At 32.9% G+C, this 19646-nt stretch overlaps 1 protein-coding gene across 2 annotated transcripts in view; it reads right to left on the reverse strand.

Moving 5' to 3' along the window:
• Positions 1-686: 686 nt before the first annotated feature.
• The window catches only part of LOC132721179 (serine/threonine-protein kinase SIK3-like), a 56431-nt gene continuing 37471 nt past the window's right edge, over positions 687-19646 (reverse strand). Inside the window, exons 13-16 of one of the 2 annotated variants that reach the window (XM_060705440.1) lie at positions 19138-19277; positions 18120-18340; positions 15797-15810; positions 7770-7913 (exon numbers count right to left, since the gene is read on the reverse strand). In XM_060705440.1, the coding sequence (XP_060561423.1) occupies positions 7904-7913; positions 15797-15810; positions 18120-18340; positions 19138-19277 (385 nt within the window). In that variant the 3' untranslated portion in view covers positions 7770-7903. Of the gene's footprint in view, positions 7914-15796; positions 15811-18119; positions 18341-19137; positions 19278-19646 lie in introns of both variants that reach the window. The other variant, XM_060705439.1, reaches the window with a different exon arrangement.

A 19646-nucleotide genomic window follows, 5' to 3' on the forward strand; every position in this document is an offset into this window, starting at 1 on the left:
TTTCACCAGCTACTGATAAAGTTCTGGCGCAGTCTTTTCTTAACGTATGACCTTGACCTTTGACCTATCTACACAGCTCTTGCGCGTGACACACCTTCTCATTATTGTGAACATTTACTAAGTTATTTGAAGTTTTTCCTAAAAAAGACAGAGTTACACCCCCGACAAGCAAAATCCGGATGGATACATACATACACAGAACCCCCATTGTGACAACTATATTGATCTGACCGCAAGTGGACTCAACAAATATCCATACATTTTTAAGGGAAAATTTTTCCCAAAATTTAAAACCGGGTGCAAACCCCTTCAATGAATAAAAACAGGTTAAGGAATTTTTGTAAAGGCAAACATTTTTCAAAATAAAAAGCGGACTAGCCTGGTTTTTTATATAAATTTTGGCACTTTTGGCAAATCGTTGAAAAATTTTAAACATCACACAATTGTTTCTTTAAAATACACAAAGACAGTATAAATTTTACTTCTTTTTTAATTTTTTGAGCCAGTCAAAAATTCATTAAAACAAAAACATCTATCACACATGAATTAATCACCAGGCAAACATTAAATTACCATAGTTATAAAGTATCTCATTTCACACTCTGTTCTTGGGTCACACACAAAAACAATTGAGACAAAAAATAGTTCCAACTTACAATGCTTCTTAGCCTCATTTTAGAACTAAGATAAAAGTAATTATGTCCATATATGTAAGAGCAAAGCAGACAAACTTGTCAAATATGCAAAGTAACTCTTGTACAATGTGAGAGCAAATTTTTGATATGTTCATTTCAAACAAATGTATCATAGGAACCATGACACCTGTAAATAGTTATACCTATTGTTCTCATTAGCTGGAAGTTCCAGTTGTTAGGTAGAATATAGCAGATAACAATAATTACTATACATGTATATATTTAACCCATAACCTGCTAAACTTCTTAAAATGGACTTGTCCAGCTTCCATTTTTTGGAACAGTCCATAATCAATGTTGAGAATATCAAGATAAAAATGAGCCGTGTCATGACAAAACCAACATAATAGGTTTGCGACCAGCATGGATCCAGACCAGCCTGCGCCTCTGCGCAGTCTAATCAGGATCCATGCTGTTCGCTATCAGTTTCTCTACTTGTAATAGAGTTGGTAAGCGAACAGCATGGATCCTGATCAGACTGCGCGGATGCGCAGGCTGGTCTGGATCCATGCTGTTCGCAAACGCACTATGTTGGTTTTGTCGTGACGCGGCTCAAATGTTAAGTCAGCCCAGTGACAGTATGAAGCCTGATCAGACTGCACATAAGGTACAACCTGGCCTAGCTCTATACTGGTGGTGGTAAAGGCTTATCACTTTTACTTCTAGCAGGTTATGGGTTAAATACTCTGTAAAAGTCATTTAAAAAAAACCTACAAATTAACTTTTTAAAAAGTAGATACTAAAATGCTTTAGTCCCCTTGTTTCAAGCTATTGTTATAATTTACCTTCAAATCTTATTCAACTTCACATCTCACATTTCATTTATAGTACTTAATTGTTTTGTATTCAATTTGGTTGATTTTTTTTCCAAGAAGCAAAATACTTGTAAAATTCACCCCCATAGAAATAATTTGTCACCACTATAAATTAAGTTTGGTGGGATGGTAGGCCAATATAATTCTGATTGACAAAAATCTTATGACAAAGGTCTAACAAACAGAACATATAACAGACATTCACATGCCAGTCTTAGTTTTTAGCGCTTGGTAATATCACTTCTCAACAAAAGTTTTATTCATTTTTATCAAGATAGGCATTGTAAATTATACAAGGTTAGCTTTTGGGTGAAATATAAAGATATAATATAACCTTAATCACAAAACTTATCCTGCTTTCTGTTTATTTCAAACATGTTCAAAATAGAATTCCAAACAACATAAACAAGTGAATCGGAAATTGAACGCTGAGGTTTTCTCACAATGCTTTAAGATAAATAATGATTCCATAACTCGAGGAAAGCAAAATTATTTTTATTCATTTATTTTTTCATTTCTCTAATTGCAATTTAAAGCTTTCCTCAATACCTGTCAAGGATAGCACATTGAAAGAAACTTTGTAATGTTCTGTGTAAAAATATAAGACCACAAAACATTTTTGTAAAAATACAAGACCACAAAACATGTTTGACAGATATTGTGTACAGACTAGACCAAACAAAAGAGAAAAAGTAAATATCATAATTTGAGCCGTGTCACGACAAAACCAACATAGTGCGTTTGCGACCAGCATGGATCCAGACTAGCCTGCGCATCCGCACAGTCTGATCAGAATCCATGCTGTTCCCTTACCAACTCTATTACAAGTAGAGAAAACTATAGCGAACTGTATGGATCCTGATCAGACTGCGCGGACGCTCAGTCTGGTGTGGATCCATGCTGGTCGCTAACGCACTATGTTGGATTTGTTGTGATGCGGTGCATTGTCTTAAAGTAAAACACACATGTATCATTGATGATCATTTTCATAAAAAAAAAGAACTAACATAAATAAAATATTATTCCATAAATGCATATAACCCATCATAAATAAACCAACTGTCAGTTTAAAATATTTTGAATATCATACAAATGAAAATGTTGATGATTAAAAAAAAAATCACAGATACATTTGAGGGCCTCTCTTTTACATATTAAGCATCATTTTAAATTATTCTTGACCCTGACCTATACTCACAGATGTTTTAAGATAAAAATCTAGACTTCAAATGTCAGGGTCGGGTCAGCTTGGATACGATCTGCCCAAGCTCGTCACTGTTGACTGGTTAACCTACATATCCACAAAATACCAAAAGCACAGTTTGGAAGCTCAGACCAAGACATTAGGTGAGTTAAGTAAAAGGAAATTGCTGCATTTTTTTGTTATAATGTATAATACATTAAAAAAACAGAATTTATCTTTTAAATAAGTTTTGTTTGTATTGCCACAGATAATAAATTATCATATGAATAGTAAAGTCAAACTTATTTCAAACAGTTTACAGCAGCTTTGCAATCACATTATTATAATCAAAAGAAAGATCGGTCAATCTCTTAAAATCTAATTTTATCCCCTTTTATATAGTGTTATCAATATATTAAGTGACACTTAAAGGTTAATAAAAATCTGAAATATATTTTACTGCATTAGACTCTAGGACAGTTGGCATAATTTGCTGATTATTATAGCCAATCAAAAACAGTTTTAATAAAACAAGGAGCAACAAAATAAAAGTAAAATAAAACTCGAAGTAGTATTAGGAATAAACAATTACAGTTAAAATTTGAGAGTGGCTACACAAAAAAATCTGGATATATCCGGTTAACTATAATTTCATTAATGTCTACCTGTTAGGGTCCATATAGACCAATTAGTATTTGACTTTGGAATTTTTTTTTAACCAAACATAGTTAACATTGTCAGAGTAAGTCCAGTGTGCTGTCAATGATGTTTTACTATAACACATCCAGTTTACATTGTTTTTTCTTTTTTTTTCTTCTTTAAAACTAACTGCCTAACAATGAGTCCATAATCACCTCTAATCACTATGTGATGTTTTTGGGTTTTTTTAAATACCATGCAATGATGAATAAATATTCTTTTTTTTTCTTTCCTTAATTTTTTTTTTTTATCAAATACAGGAGAGATTTAATGAGGCAAAGGAAGGTTAAAAGATACCACTTTAGGGTCATCCCTTACAATAAAAACATTCAAAAGATCTTGAAAAAAAAACCACACTCACATTTTAAAAATTACATGTACATATCATGTAACATTCACACTTTCAGCAAAATATATAATATCTATACAAGAGATAATATATTAATTATATTTTTAAAAATTCAAATCATTTAGAATTATCACAAATAAGTTAACATTTACAAAAGCACCATTAGAAACAAAAAACGAAAAATCTTATTAAGAAAGTCTACAGATCAAAACTTGTTTGAAAACTTCCAGCTACAAGCATATCTGCACTTGTGAAATACAGATCACTTATGTAGGTAATTTTTCATATACGGTATTCATATTTGTCTTTTTACATATAGTGGGTGCTTTCTTTGGCACAAGCAGGTTTTGCCAAAACTTGAAACATCCCTTTCATTATATTAGAGACAAATATATATACAAGAAGGGAGATAATGCCACCAAGATTTTAATAACTTTAGTAAAAATTACTGAAGAGTTGTCCTCCTTTACTTGCATAGTGTTCCAAGTCAGCACATTCTAAAAAAGAACTTAAATCAGGTCTACAAGTTTTGTTTTTTTATTTTTAAAGAAAAAAAAAACAACAACATTGCTTTTTTTAATTTATATCAATAAAAATTATGTAAAATATATAAACTTTTATGTGCTGGTATGTCATTAAAGAAATTTCATTTAAACTGAAAGAAGGTGATTAATGGTAGACTTAAAAAGCATCCATCCACATAAATTACCTATATTACGTCAAAATTTGCGGAAATAGCCATTACTATATGCATAGTAATGAATAGTATATAGTGATAATAATCATAAATTCAATTGTAGTTTGCGCAAAACATGCATCTAATTGCTTTCATTGCAGAATCTAAAAAACATACTTTTCATTACTTTTATTTCCATTTTTCTCTGCATTACACTGCATAACACGAGTATGTAAGCTTCAGTAAAACCAGTAATAAATAAATATTATAGTTTCATTACTGTATTGCTCTGATTTTGAATAAATGTTTAACCCCCTAGATTTTTAGTAAATATTTACCCCCACAGAAATTACCCCTATAGAAAATATTTAACCCCATAGAAATTACCCCTATAAAAAATATTTACCCCCCCCCCCATAGAAATAACCCCTATGGAAAATATTTACCCTCATTTATTATGTATCTACCCACCAAAGCAAGTACAATTCTATCGAAGTTGGTATAAAAATGTTAAGATTTATGATAAAAATACAATACCAAGAACAAACTTAAAACAATACATAACTTTCTGCAACCCAGACACATTTTTTGTTCTATTTTCAAATTTATCCTAGCATTTACCTCAGCAGTTTTATATCTATCTATACTGGTCATACCAACTCTACCAGTAAATTAAATCCTATCATGTTAGATGAACAAGCTTACTTCAAACCATGTGTGTTTTTTTTGTTTTTTTTTTTTACAAAAGATCGATATGTCAAAATAGTGTTGCCTAGAAACAAATTTTTCACTAAATATGCTGTGCTGACCAATTAAAATAATTTTAAGAGCTTTTTACGTCGTTTACATTTCTGAAAAAACACTTCAACTATTTAACCCATTCCACAGCTGATTTTACTTGTGACCAATTGTCTAATTTGAGTAGTATATGGTGTAGTATATAATTATGGTGTACAGTCTAATGACACTGTCCGCATGTGCAGATTTGCCTAGCTTTATACTAATGGCATAGGTGGCTTACTGTTTGAGACTACCACAAAATGGTTCAAGTTAAATTCTAATTTACCAGAATAAGCCTCCATGCAGTAATTACCTCCATGCAGACAGTCTTCAGGTTGTGTACTTTGGACTGATCTATCTTGATAGCCATAGAATTGATAATGGTCAAAGCATAAAATATAAACTTTTTCTTTAGTTAGGTTTTATGTTGCACCAACACGGTAGAAGTCATATGGTGACTATCTAGCTTTACTTGTGGCAGAAGACCTTGGGTGCCCTACTGTGCATTTTTTTCAGGCACAAAAAGGCACCTGAGTAGTTCCTTAAGCTAGCTGGATAGCTTCCGCAAATGAAAAGAATTCAAAGTCCCTATCAGGATTTGAACCCACAACAGCAAGGTTTATAATAACTTAAGGAGGTTATCAGTTGAAGGTTAAATACATACTTTATCATGTTTTTTCATAACAAATAAAGAAGCTCTTATAAATCTTACTTATCCAATTTTCAATACCATGTATGTGATCTGTTATTTTGTGAAAGTTTTCTAAAGGAATAAAGAGTAGAATTTGTAAATTTATCAAGTTTTTTTTAGCACATGTTGAAAGGATTAATTTATTTAAGATAAACAAAACAAAAATGAAAAAATATATTTTTTTTTCATTACATATCAGCCTTTGTAATAAATACTACAATCCAATATGTACTTTATATTTGACCATGATCTTCATTCATAATTATGTAAAAAATAGAATAAAATAAAAGACTTTTTTTCTTCAGTATTGTAAGACGTACCTTATAAATACATTTCTACAAAACACAACAATATATATTTTTATAAATGTTTAAAACTTACTATGTTATCTTTAAAAAGGATAAAATATATGTATATATGCTTCAAATTTGCATATCTAGCAGAAATAATCTGCTGCTTGTAATGGCAAAATACTGACCAAACAATAAGAAATAATAAACTAATCTTGTTTTTTCCATTGGAAAAAAGTCTTCAATCTTAACATGATTTTATAAAGAGTAAATACCTATACAAGTACTTAGCTGAAGAAACATATGCATATAAAACTTTCTATGATGTTACATTTGGCTTAAAAATCTAATATTAAAAGAAAAAAAATTTGATAATTAATAATTTAAAAAACATACATTAAGAAAGAAAAAAGACAAAAAAAACTTGACAATTTCATATATTAATGCCTGCAAGGAGTTCCTGACACAGTTGTTGATAACAACCCCTATCTCCCGAGATTCTACGAACTTGAAGCCTACTAGCATCTACCCCTTCACAAACTTCCACTTCCATAGAAACGTCCGAATTAGCCAGCTGCACTCGATTTTCTGAGCACTTATAAGCAATCTGGGGACCACTTTGTTCTAATATCTTCCTGATATCATTCAGAATATCTTCCACTGATCGTTTTGATGAGACATTCACATAAGAACCTACTTTGGTCAATTCACACTCTCCACCCACTTTTAATGATGGAGCTGAGCCATTAATATCGGTTCTCTCTGATTGGCTATTGCCTGAAGTTATCAGCCAATCACTGGCTGTCTTACTATACATGCCCTCACTACTAATCTCCCATCCTTTTGGAGATGATGGCTGCGAATGTTGAGCACTAAACTTTCCTGTATAATTGCTGAAACTCCCGATGTTTGGTAAATTAGCGGCATTTTGAATACTTTGAAGTCTTTGCAAGTACAGCTGTTGTTGATGAGTTAACCAATTAACATTTGAGGAGGTATAGTACAAATCTTGAGTAATTCCGGTGACCTTAGTCTCCGGTGGAATGTTTGCAAGGTTTGAGTGAACTGGGCTACCATATGGTAACTTGTAGTTGTAATTAAAGGGTAAACTTGTGGGAACATTCGATGGTGAACTAGGCGAAACTGTTGCACTGTCAGAATTGTCTCCCTTTTCTGATTCGGAATCTCCATCTGAAGTGACAGCAGTCACATGACCCTGTGTGTCTGTTATACTAATCTGAGGTTTACCCTTTGGGTATGCCCTTTGATTAGCAGCAACTGGATCAGTGTTGTCACCGTTTTCTTGCACTAACATATCTTCTTCACTTTCTGATTGTGAACTTTTATCCAAGTCTAGTGAATCTTCTTTAATTATTTGTAAGTTCTGAAAATTTGGCGGAGGACTGCTCCTATGATGTCCTGGGGGGATGTTCTGTAAGAGATTTGGAAATGACTGAGGTGGACTTTCCGAGCCTTGTTGGCCGAGACTAGCTAAATTCGGGGGACTACTTCTTCGGAATGTTGGCGAACCAGCACCCCTGATTTGCTGAGTTAGATGAAGTCTCTGTAAATGCTGATATAGGTTGGCACTACTCTGAGAATCTGGGCTAGATGGACTACGATGCTGAAAGACGGGTGATGCTGGTGTGACCGGCGGGGACGGAATACGTGATGCTGACATACTTGCTGGACGACGATGTAACAAGTGATGCTCTGTTCCACTAATTACTTGCTTCTGTGAATATAGAAAAGAAAGGAAACAAATTAATTCAAAACTTTTGTAATGTAAATGAGCAATGAATAATAGTCAATAGATTTACCTTAATCAGTAAAATCAAATGTGTGACCTTGATCTTTCAGCAAAAAGTTGGCCTTGGAAAATCAAAAACATAAGAATCATAAATACTAATTCCCATTTAAGACATTTTGATTTCTAAGTTTGAACCAGACTTTGACTTGCATGCCAGTCAAGAACATATTATCTCATGATGGTGAACATGTTTGCTTTATCATTCAAAATGTGCTTATGACTTGACAAGCCTTGGACTAAATATATATTTTGACTTTTAACCTCTGTATGTTACTTTCATCATGAATGATGGTCTCCTGCAAGACATATCCTTTCAATACATTAATGTTTCTGTGATTCCATTAAAACTGAACATTATGTGGAGCAGACACAATCACTGACATACAGGCAGACATCAAGCAGAAAGTCAAAATGTGACCCCGATCCCCCAACCATTACTACTATTAATGAAGAGACATATCTCAGAATAGAATTTTCTCAAAACCTTCACCATTGACCTCCATATCCAACTCTCATTGGATCATTAGATCCGTTAATGTTCAATAATTACAGTTACATTCTTATATAAAACAACAGTTATTATAAAAACAATTGCAAAATAATGAAGTATTGTTAAAAGAGCCATAGACCTCACAGCAACATGTGAACATTACCAAGTTTCCATGATTTTTGTAGGACAAATTTAAAACTAGAAATGTACCTTTATGCCCCTAACCCTACCAACATGTGAGAATATGAAAAATAGATCTCTTAAATTTCTTTTTTAAATGCTAGGGAAAAGAAGTCAATAAAATATGATAAAATTCAGGTTTGTTTTCAATTTCTGCTTTCCAACAGATATGTTAACAATGCAGACTTATTCTGCCACAGTTTCACATAGTTAATATTTTACTTGATTCCAGTCCTATGTCTTTGCTTCACACAAGCTGTTATTTGCTCCACATAACTAAATCTAACCTCTCTTACTTTTAAAGAATATAAATTTTCCAAGAATAAATCAAGATGACAAGGTCTACATCTAAAATCGATTGTAACTCCTCCTGCATGTTATATAAAAGTTACAACAAATTGACACCATGCCTTTTAAACAGTTATTCATTCAAAGCTTTCTGTGTTCTAATCTGTAACTACTAGTATTACTTTTCTGTGTTTTGAATTTTAGTTGTTTTTCTTAAAAGTGTATTCATAAAATACAATTATCCAACCCTGAAGTCTGTTGTTAATAAACATAAAAGCTTTCTAAATTTTGAACATCTGACCTTAAAAGTCAAGGTAATATAGGAGTCAAGCTCATATTTCACCATGCAAAACTAGAATTCTCAGGCATCAGGCATGTTAAATCATATGTTAAATCAGAGTATTTAAGCTGCAGGGAGAATGTCAAGGTTTAAAGATTGACCAAAAAGGAAGGTAAATGCAGGATAGAAACAATAGAAAGCATATAATATTGCAACCCTCAATGATCTTGTTATTTCAGAGGCATAAAAAGGTCTAACTTATATTTCACCAGACATAATGCATCTCTTTGTCAAATCATGAACTTAAATTTCCTATACACATTTTTGTATCTCCAGTGATCCAGACTCCGAACTAACCTAACAGTTATCTGTATTGAAAATAACTATAACAAAATACCAGGGAGTATTCCCACAGCAAATACAGGTAATTGATAGCATAGCACCTACTATAATCGCTAGATCACAAAAGCCCCAAACAATGAAAATATTTATTTATACATTGGCATGAAATGCAATTTTTAACTGGAACAAGAGCCATGTCAACATGGCCATCCCCCGCCGAATGTGTTTGCTCATTGGAAGAATGTATATGTAGTAGAGCAGAATAATTCCATTTTAAGAGGTCTTTTCGTAATGAAAACTGATGGCTATAGTGATTACAGATTTGAAACCTATGTGAATACTGATGGCTGAAAATAACAAAGGGCAATAACTGAAAAATAATGCAGGGTAGGTTATCATTCTTGTGTGCTGCATCCCTCCTCAGTAAAATCTATCCACCTATGAAGTTTCAAGTTGATACCTCAAATACTTTTTGAGAAAAAAATTGAATTGAAAAATTAAGTATGAAAAACAACAAAGGGCAATAACTCAAAAATTATAAAGGTAGAGTTATCATTCTTGTGCACTGCACATCTCCTGAGTTAGATCTATGCACCTATGAAGTTTCATAATGATATCTCAAAGGCCTTTTGAATTATGCTCTGGACAAAAATTAATTTTGAAAAATAAAACAAGAGGGCCATGATGGACAAAAATTAATTTTGAAAAATAAAACAAGAGGGCCATGATGGCCCTAAGGTCGCTCACCTGTATGTAGGTCCCCGGAGCGGGGTTAGTTTAAACCCCAGGGCTTTTATTTGAACAAACTTGGAAGACACCTATAAGAAGATGTTTCATGATGTACACACTTATAATGAAAAACAATGATCTGCCCTCCCCTACCCCCGGCAGGGCCAATTTTAACCAAGGGCTTTTATTTGAACAAACTTGGAAGACACCTAAGAAGATGTTTCATGCTAAACATCTAAGCTGTAGCTCATTGGGTTTTTTAAAAGAAGATTTTTTAAGTTTTTACTATACACATATAGTTAAAAACAATGACACCCCTGGGGCGGGGCCAGTTTTGACCCCAGGGCTTTTATTTGAACAAACTTTGTAGACACTTACTAGAACATGTTTCATGCTTAATATCTAAACTCTAGCTATTTGGGTTTTTTTCAAAGATGTTTTTTAAGTTTTTGCTATACACATATAAAGAAAATCAATGACCCCAGGGGCAGGGCCAATTTTGACCCCAGGGCTTTTATTTGAACAAACTTTGTAGACACTCACTAGAAGATGTTTCATGCTTAATATCTTAACTCTAGCTATTTAGGTTTTTTCAAAGAATACTTTTTAAGTTTTTGCTATACACATATATAAGGAAAATCAATGACCCCCAGGGCGGGGCAAATTTTAACCCCAGGGCTCTTATTTGAACAAACTTGGTAGACACCCATTAGAACATGTTTCATGCTAAATATCTAAGCTCTAGCTCTTTGAGTTCTTTAAAAGAAGATTTTTTAAGTTTTTACTATATACATATAGGGAAAATCAATGACCCTCTGGGGCGGAGCCAGTTTTGACCCCAGGGCTTTTATTTGAACAATCTTGGTAGACACCCATTAGAACATGTTTCATGCTAAATATCTTAGCTCTAGCTCTTTGAGTTCTTTAAAAGAAGATTTTTTAAGTTTTTACTATATACATATAGGGAAAATCAATGACCCCCTGGGGCGGAGCCAATTTTGACCCCAGGGCTTTTATTTGAACAAACTTGGTAGACACCCATTAGAACATGTTTCATGCTAAATATCTTAGCTCTAGCTCTTTGAGTTCTTTAAAAGAAGATTTTTTAAGTTTTTACTATATGCATATAGGAAAAATCAATGACCCCCTGGGGTGGGGCCAATTTTGACCCCAGGGCTTTTATTTGAACAAACTTGGTAGACACTCATTAGAAGATGTTTCATGCTAAATATCTTAGCTCTAGCTCTTTTGGTTCTTTAAAAGAAGATTTTTTAAGTTTTTACAATATGCATATAGGGAAAATCAATGACCCCCTGGGGCGGGGCCAATTTTGACCCCAGGGCTTTTATTTGATCAAACTTTGTAGACACTCACTAGAAGATGTTTCATGCCAAATATCTAAGCTCTAGCTCTTAGGGTTTTTTAAAAGAAGACATTTAAAGTTTTTTCTTTCGGTTGCCATGGCAACCAGAGTTCTGCATGGAATTAAATTCTTTGAACAATTTTTAAAGGTGACCACCAAAGGAACATTCCTGTGAAGTTTGGATGAAATTGGCTTAGTGGTTTATGAGGAGATGTCATTTAAAGTAAAAGTTTACGGACGGACGGACGGACGGACGAAAAGCGATCACAAAAGCTCACCCTGTCACTTTGTGACAGGTGAGCTATAAAGGGCAATAACTAAACAATTATGCAGGGTAGAGTTATCGTTCTTGTTCACTGCACTCTTCCTCAATGCGATCCATCCACCTATGAAGTTTCAAGTTGATACCTCAAATACTTTTTGAGATAAGCTCCGGACAAAATAGTATGAAAAAGAACAAAGGGCAATAACTAAAAAATTGTACAGGGAAGAGTTATCATTCTTTTGCACAGCATTCCTCCTCAATAAAATCTATCCACCTATGACATTTCATGTTGACATCTCAAACACTTTTGAGTTATGCTCCACTCGGGTGAAAAATTATGTATGAAAAATAACAAAGGGCAATAACTCAAAAATTATAAAAGGTAGACATATCATTCTTGTGCAGTGCACACCTCCTGAGTGAGATCTATGCACCTATGAAGTTTCATTTTGATATCTCAAAGGCTTTTTGAGTTATGCTCTGGACAAAAATTAATTTTGAAAAATAACAAAGGGCAATAACTCAAAAATAATCCAGGGTAGAGTTATCATTCTTAAGCACTGCACTCCTCCTCAATGAGATCCATCCAACTTTGAAGTTTCAAGTTGATACCTCAAATACTTTTTGAGATAAGCTCTGGACAAAATAGCATGAAAAAGAACAAAGGGCAATAACTCAAAAATTGTATAGGGAAGAGTTATCATTCTTGCGCACAACATTCCTCCTCAATAAGATCTATCCACCTATGACATTTCATGTTGATATCTCAAACACTTTTTGAGTTATGCTCCGCTCAGGTGAAAAATTAAGTATGAAAAATAACAAAGGGCAATAACTCAAAAATTATGAAAGGTAGAGTTATCATTCTTGTGCACTGCACACCTCCTGAGTGAGATCTATGCACCTATGAAGTTTCATGTTGATATCTCATAGGCTTTTGGAGTTATGCTCTGGACAAAAATCAATTTTGAAAAATAACAAAGGGCAATAACTCAAAAATCATGCAAGGTAGAGTTGTCGTTCTTGTTCACTGCACTCTTCCTCAATGAGATCCATCCACCTATGAAGTTTCAAGTTGGTAACTCAAATACTTTTAGAGATATGCTCCGGACAAAAATGTCGGACGGAACGGAAGGTCGGACGGACGGACGGAGACTATTTCTATATCGCCTTTTCGGAGGGGGATAACAAAAATACCAATAATTCATTCATAGTGCTGCTGAAGTTTAAGTTTGAGTGAATCAAAAGTTGGCTCATTTTTTTATATTTCAAACATTCAACAAAAGAAATCACAGGATTTTACCAAACACAGTTCTTGACACAGGACCTCAACACAAAGATTTTTAGTATGTAAATGAAAAATGTCTCTTGCTGGAAACATTTACCACTTAAATGTTTTATAAAATTTAAGATGGAATGTCCATTATTTCTTATTGTTTCATTTGAAAATAAAGTAGATAAATACAGAATATCTTAACAGTCAACAGTGGTCATGCAACTACATTTATTTTGTTCTCTACTTCATGCACGCCATGTAAATATCTAAATACATTACAGAATGCATAATATATTATATCAATTGCATAATTATAAGTTGAGTAAACATAATATACTTTCTACATTCTAGCCATGTCATCTGGATTAATTTCTAAAAATCAGAGCAATTTCATAATTTTTTGTTTATTAGACTGTATCCATTCTATGCGCGAAATTAGTTTCTTGTAATTTTAAAAGGTCCCAGCATAGACATGCTAATTTACAAGAGTAGCAAGTTCCTGATAAATACTCATACATAATAGAAAACTTGACCATAAACACATTAACCCTTTACCATGTTTAATATCTGAAATAGGCTTGTCCATTCATCATCTTTAGGGAAAATTTCATTAATATATACTGATTGTAAAGAGAACAGTGCAGACAATGATCAGAAGACAGGGATGTGCGGGTTGGCCTTGGTCTGAACTGGTTGCACTAGTAGAATCTCTTGCTGCCAGCTGGATAAGAGTTTAAAAAAATCTTTGATATCAACAAGTTACCATTATATATACTTTGTTAGTTTAAACTTTAAACATAACCTACTTTAGCTTGATTTTAATGAAATTTTGAACATATCTTAACCACCCTTCAGTCCCCTTCCTGGAACATCCCAGGACTTGTGTCATACGAGGCAATGTGACTGTAACCAAAGTGTTGGAATAAACCCATGATCCCTGGGTTGAGGGGCAACACCATATCCGCTTGGCCACCGCACCCCCCTTGCAATTTAAGTTGGCTCCCATAAAAAACTATGCTTACATTTTGTATTATGAAACCAGATTAGAAATAAAATTTTCTGATACAACAAAGTCATTTCTATTTTATAACTTTATCAAAAGGTATCAAAAAAAACATCAATTCTAACCCTCCTTTTACTTATTAAAGTTATGGACTTCTAATGCCACATATAACGGACAGTTCATTTTAAATTCTAGGGATTTTAATTAACAACATAAATAGCATATAAATTAGGCCCCTGTCAAAACTCAAAAGACAAGATTTAGTGTCAAATATCAAATTATGAAGAAAACATTAACCAAATATCTGTTCATAGGAAACTTATGACCCAACTTCATTTGCCTGTCACATCAGCACATTTACACTCTTCTGCATATTTCAGAGGTCAAATATTAAATGTGTAAGTTATGATCTTATTGTTGGATTAACCTCACTTTGACTTGACCTTTTATCCATAAGTTTCACAAACCTATGACTGAGGAAAGTAGATAATGGATTTCATATCAAGTGTTACTGTGACCTTGACCTAACAACCTCAAGATCAAAGGTCATATACTACCAAAGCACAGTGTCAAAACAAAGTTTCATGAACTTATGCCTGGAATTGATTTAACAAAGATTTAAACAAAATTTTAACCATGACCTTCACCTGTAAATAATGAAGGGACTATAAGAAATTGTAAGTATCTGTGAGTGAAGTAAGAACAGGAAAAAGGTTATATAGAAAAAATATTATCCCTACTCTGATATTTTGAAAAATAAAAATTGAGGAAAAGTAAAAACTGAGCAACTATCTGTAACATGTTTTGGTTGAACTTAACTAATGTATAGTATCACCAATGCACTAAACTGATGACAGTCTTGCTGTTATTCGTATAAGCTCTCTAATATGAAGTCAAAGATAATTGCTACACAAGCATGGCTTTTCAGCAGAATATAGATATCCTCCCATTTTAGTAGACAGGTCTTTACCTAAATGCATACGTCTGTATATTTAATGTGATTGAAAATTAGAACCATAAGATAAGATAGATCTATATCATTCCATAGAAATATGTGTAGTCTGGTTAAATCATAGCCTGAAATAATATCAAGCCTTTCCATATCAATCTTAGATCCTACCATTTATGTCATGCATATAAGGACTGGCAAGGAAAAACAAATGGTAGCATATAGAAATGTTTTCTCTCTATAATATCTCATTCACTAATACGGTATATATGCATCTAATATAAACAGTATATAGAGAATTCAATGTAAATGAAAAATGGGCAGCCACAGTGTTTTGATGAGTGTATATGAGCCAATTTGTTGGGGAAATAATCCCTTATTTTATATGTCTAGTTGGCCTTGAATATTTTACACAAAAATTGAGCACAAAAATACACTATCAAAGCACTATAACAGCCCACTTTCTTATAAGTTAGTCATCATAACTCGACAAATTAACAATTCACCGAGTCATTAATGACATCATTACATTGAACCCTCTAAAAGAAAGGCTCAAAAATTCCCAAAACTGAAGTGAGAAGCAAGCATGCAGCAAAAGTCCCGATATAATCTATTTTCTATAAGAATGAATGTGCTACTATACTTGGACAACTTTTCCTGTAATAAAATAATAATAGCAAAGCTTCTTTAATAATTACTGTAAAGCCTTTATAGTTGTAATAAATATCTATGCATTATATAAACAGAAGAGAAAAATATATGCAGGATTTTCAACACCTCTATACTGTAGAAACAGAGTAACAAAAATGAAACTGATTGCTCTAGTGTAACAATTCTTTTTACAGTAACTGTTGGGAGCCGAGTATATACATGTATCAGCTAAATTGGCCTAAAAGGCATTACCCCAAAATACTAACTACACATACTAATGTGGAAAAGCAGGGTTAATTCTAATAGGCAGCCTAAAGAAACAAAATTATATCAAAACTTAAGAATTTCTTAAAGTATATTATAAATCTATTCAAAAGTCTTTTATCAATATATTTAAAATTCACAAATTTTTTTCTCTATTTAATAACATACTGTAAATTTGTAAACATTTATATCCCCACCTTAGTGCAATAACTGATTAACTCCTATTAAATTTAGAAGAACTTATTCCGTTACTGCACTAAGGTGAGGATTATGATGTGATTCTATGTCAAACTAGCCCACATACTGTCTTATAAAGAGTTGCAGAGAATCCTGTGTATTATTATATATAGTAAAGCATACAAAACCATACATGTACAACAAGCAAACTAATACAATATGTTGATATCTTAGATAATTTACTATATATACAGACATCTAGAACAATCAACATTTCCATATTTCATAGAACAGATTCCACTAAATTACCACTTCTTTACATACTGAAATATGCTTAAGCATTATTGTGACATTTATTTTACATTGGGTTTTACGTCACAACAACACAGTATAGGTCATATGGTGACTTTCCAGCTTTATTGGTAGAGGAAGACCTAAGATTCCTCTCCATGCATTATTTCAGACATGAACGGGAAATCCTGAGAGGAACCGTCTACATTCCGTAGGTTAGCTGGATAGCTTCCTCACATAAAAGAATCCAAAGTCCCAGGTAGGATTTAAATCTACATTGGTGAGGGCAAGTTGTTTGAATTCTATAATTCCATAACCACTAGATCACACATTCCCCATGTGACTTTTCAAAGGTAAAGAAATAGGGAGACAGATCTTTTTTTTTAAAAGTCATATGACAACTTTCAAGGCTTTACAAAAGAAACGTCAGATATCATTGATCCTTTGTTTCCGACACAGTAGGTAACTTTCCTAAACGGCATACCTTATTCAACTCACAAGTGGGGTCCCATGTAAGCATACACAGCAAGGTAGAAAATCTTGACACTTTGTCAATTTGACAATCAAAATAAAAATGTATCGCTAACTGAAACAAGTTCTTTTTTTAGACTGAAATATGGAAAACAACAGGCCAAATGATTTTGTAATTGGAACTATGGATGTTACTATCAGCAGATGGTGCTATAAGCAAATTGTGTTGCTATCAATACTTCTTAGATGAAAATAGTATATATACAGATGTGTGCAGCCCAGAGTAGATGTAATAAGAAAACAATTCACAACAAGCATGATAGATATATTATAACAGCTGTAGCATGCTTCTCATCATGTTACACCAATTTATCACAACATTAATCAAAACACAAGCAATTAATTAAACATGCAAACAAATGCATGAAAAAAATAGAAATGCATTCATTGGACATTTATGCTCCCACTACATTCCCCAATCACTGTACATGACAATATACATATGTATATTTCATAAAGGTAAAATGTTATAAATGTAATACACGTATATAATTTAACAGTATTCCAACTATGATTCACAAACTTAGGCTTATCACTTCTTAAGCTATTGACCAGACAAGGGGTTTACCCATATTGTGACTTTGACCTTGACTTTTGACCTAATGACCTCAAAATCAATATGGATGGACAAAGTCCCTGCCAAGTTCCTTCTCAAGTCACTTACAGAAAATACCAGCCAAGGATAACCCTTATAGGTACATAACAAAAGTATCCATTTTGAGTTAATATGAAACATTTAAAGCCAATAAATATTTCAAAACACTAAATGCAGCCCTTTTTCAAAATGCATGTATATAAAAATATATTATGTATATGTATCCAATATACACAGGAAGATCAAATTGGTAAAGTGTTAGTTTTCTACATGTTTTCAGAACACAGTTCATTTCAGTGACCACAATTCAAAAGAATGCAGTTTGAAGTTTGGAAGAAATCACAAGGTTGTAAACAATAATTTCATTATTTTAGATGAAAATATGGGCAAAAGGATGGTCTAGGAAGACTTGTCTATGAAGAGAAAATAAAAACGACAGAAAATTTACTTCACCCACCTGCAGTTCATGGCATTCTTGTTGCAACTGTTTAAGACTATTTTGGCTACTTGGTCTGGTTGACTGCTGATTCATCAGAGTCTGATTGTATATTTTCTCCAGGTTTGTCAACTGGTGCTTGTGTAATGCACTGCCAGGTAACCCATCACTGGCCCGTCGCACCTGTGAAAACCTGTCGTTAGGTAAATGTAATATGTTCTCCTCTTTGTAGGAATAGGGGGCTGCAAGAAAAACAATACATATTTAAATTTGAATTTTGTATATTTCAACATTAGTTTAAATTAAATATTTTATCTTATTTATGAACAAAAGAAGTGTAATGTCTCAACACGAAGTCTGTAACTACATTCATAGAACGCGGAAATTACAGATTACATGATTACAGATTACATCATAATTTCAAAATAAAATTAGTACATTGTTAATCAAAATGTTAATTGTTAGACTTAAACTGTAACTAAAATCCAGTAGTGAACATAGACTAAGCCTCAATGAAAGACATTAAAGCAGCATTATATCAAAAAGAACAATTGCTCTTATTTGATCTAATAATTGGTTTTTCAAACCAAGGACATAATATAAAGGACAAGCAACTACAGACTGGGTAAGTGGTCTTATGTTGGTGTATAATTGATAGTTAATTGATTTTTGGTCTTATGCTGGAATATACTTGACAGTCAAATAAATGATAAGCTTAGTGTTTAAATCATATATTAATGTGGTAGTTATAAGAGATTACACTTATTAATCTATAAAATCATGTAAGACCATTTAAAATACTAAAGGACTGTTAAAATCTTCTAAAAGTTGACTTATTATTCTCTGATTTACAATGTTTACATCACATTGAAAAATGTCCTTTAAGAATGACGAGTAAGATAAAATGGCGCCATGTGCACCTGTTTGGACAAGAAGATAAGGTTGCACATTCTTCTGTTGTTTGTCCAGTTATATTATATCCCATATTTTAACATAGGTTTTATTGGTAATTAAATCAAGAAGAAAAAGGGTATTTTACATAGTCCCCTTTCCGAAGATCTCCTAGTTGCTCTAATTGGCTGCTGTAGAAGGCCCATACTAAGGTCAAGGGGAACCTCATGTACAGGGTCTGATACTGCCAGTGTGTGACGTTTACCTCTTCCTCTACTTGCAAGGTATCTACAAATTATAATAACAAACATTATATTAATAATATTGAGGGGAAAAAAAGAACCTTATATTTTGTCTGAAATAAACTCCAAGGAGTGATCAACTTCTATTTGTACAAGTTGTTTTGTGAAACAATTGGTATCAATGTGAAACAACAATTTTATAAACTACATGTATGGAAAAAAATAAATCAAAACCATTTAATCATACCATGATGAAGTTTTTAAAACTTGTAATGTGTGTTTGGTATTTACAATTTACTTAGTTTTTTATGTCAATTTATCATATTTTTGGTCATATCTTGGCTATCCCTCCACCTGACCAATATCTCCATGATTGACTTACTACAGAACGGTTTTACCACTTAATCAAATCATG

This window comes from Ruditapes philippinarum, unplaced genomic scaffold (genome assembly GCF_026571515.1).
Source record: "Ruditapes philippinarum isolate M1 unplaced genomic scaffold, ASM2657151v2 ctg4791_1_1_1_1, whole genome shotgun sequence".
NCBI lineage: Eukaryota > Metazoa > Mollusca > Bivalvia > Venerida > Veneridae > Ruditapes > Ruditapes philippinarum.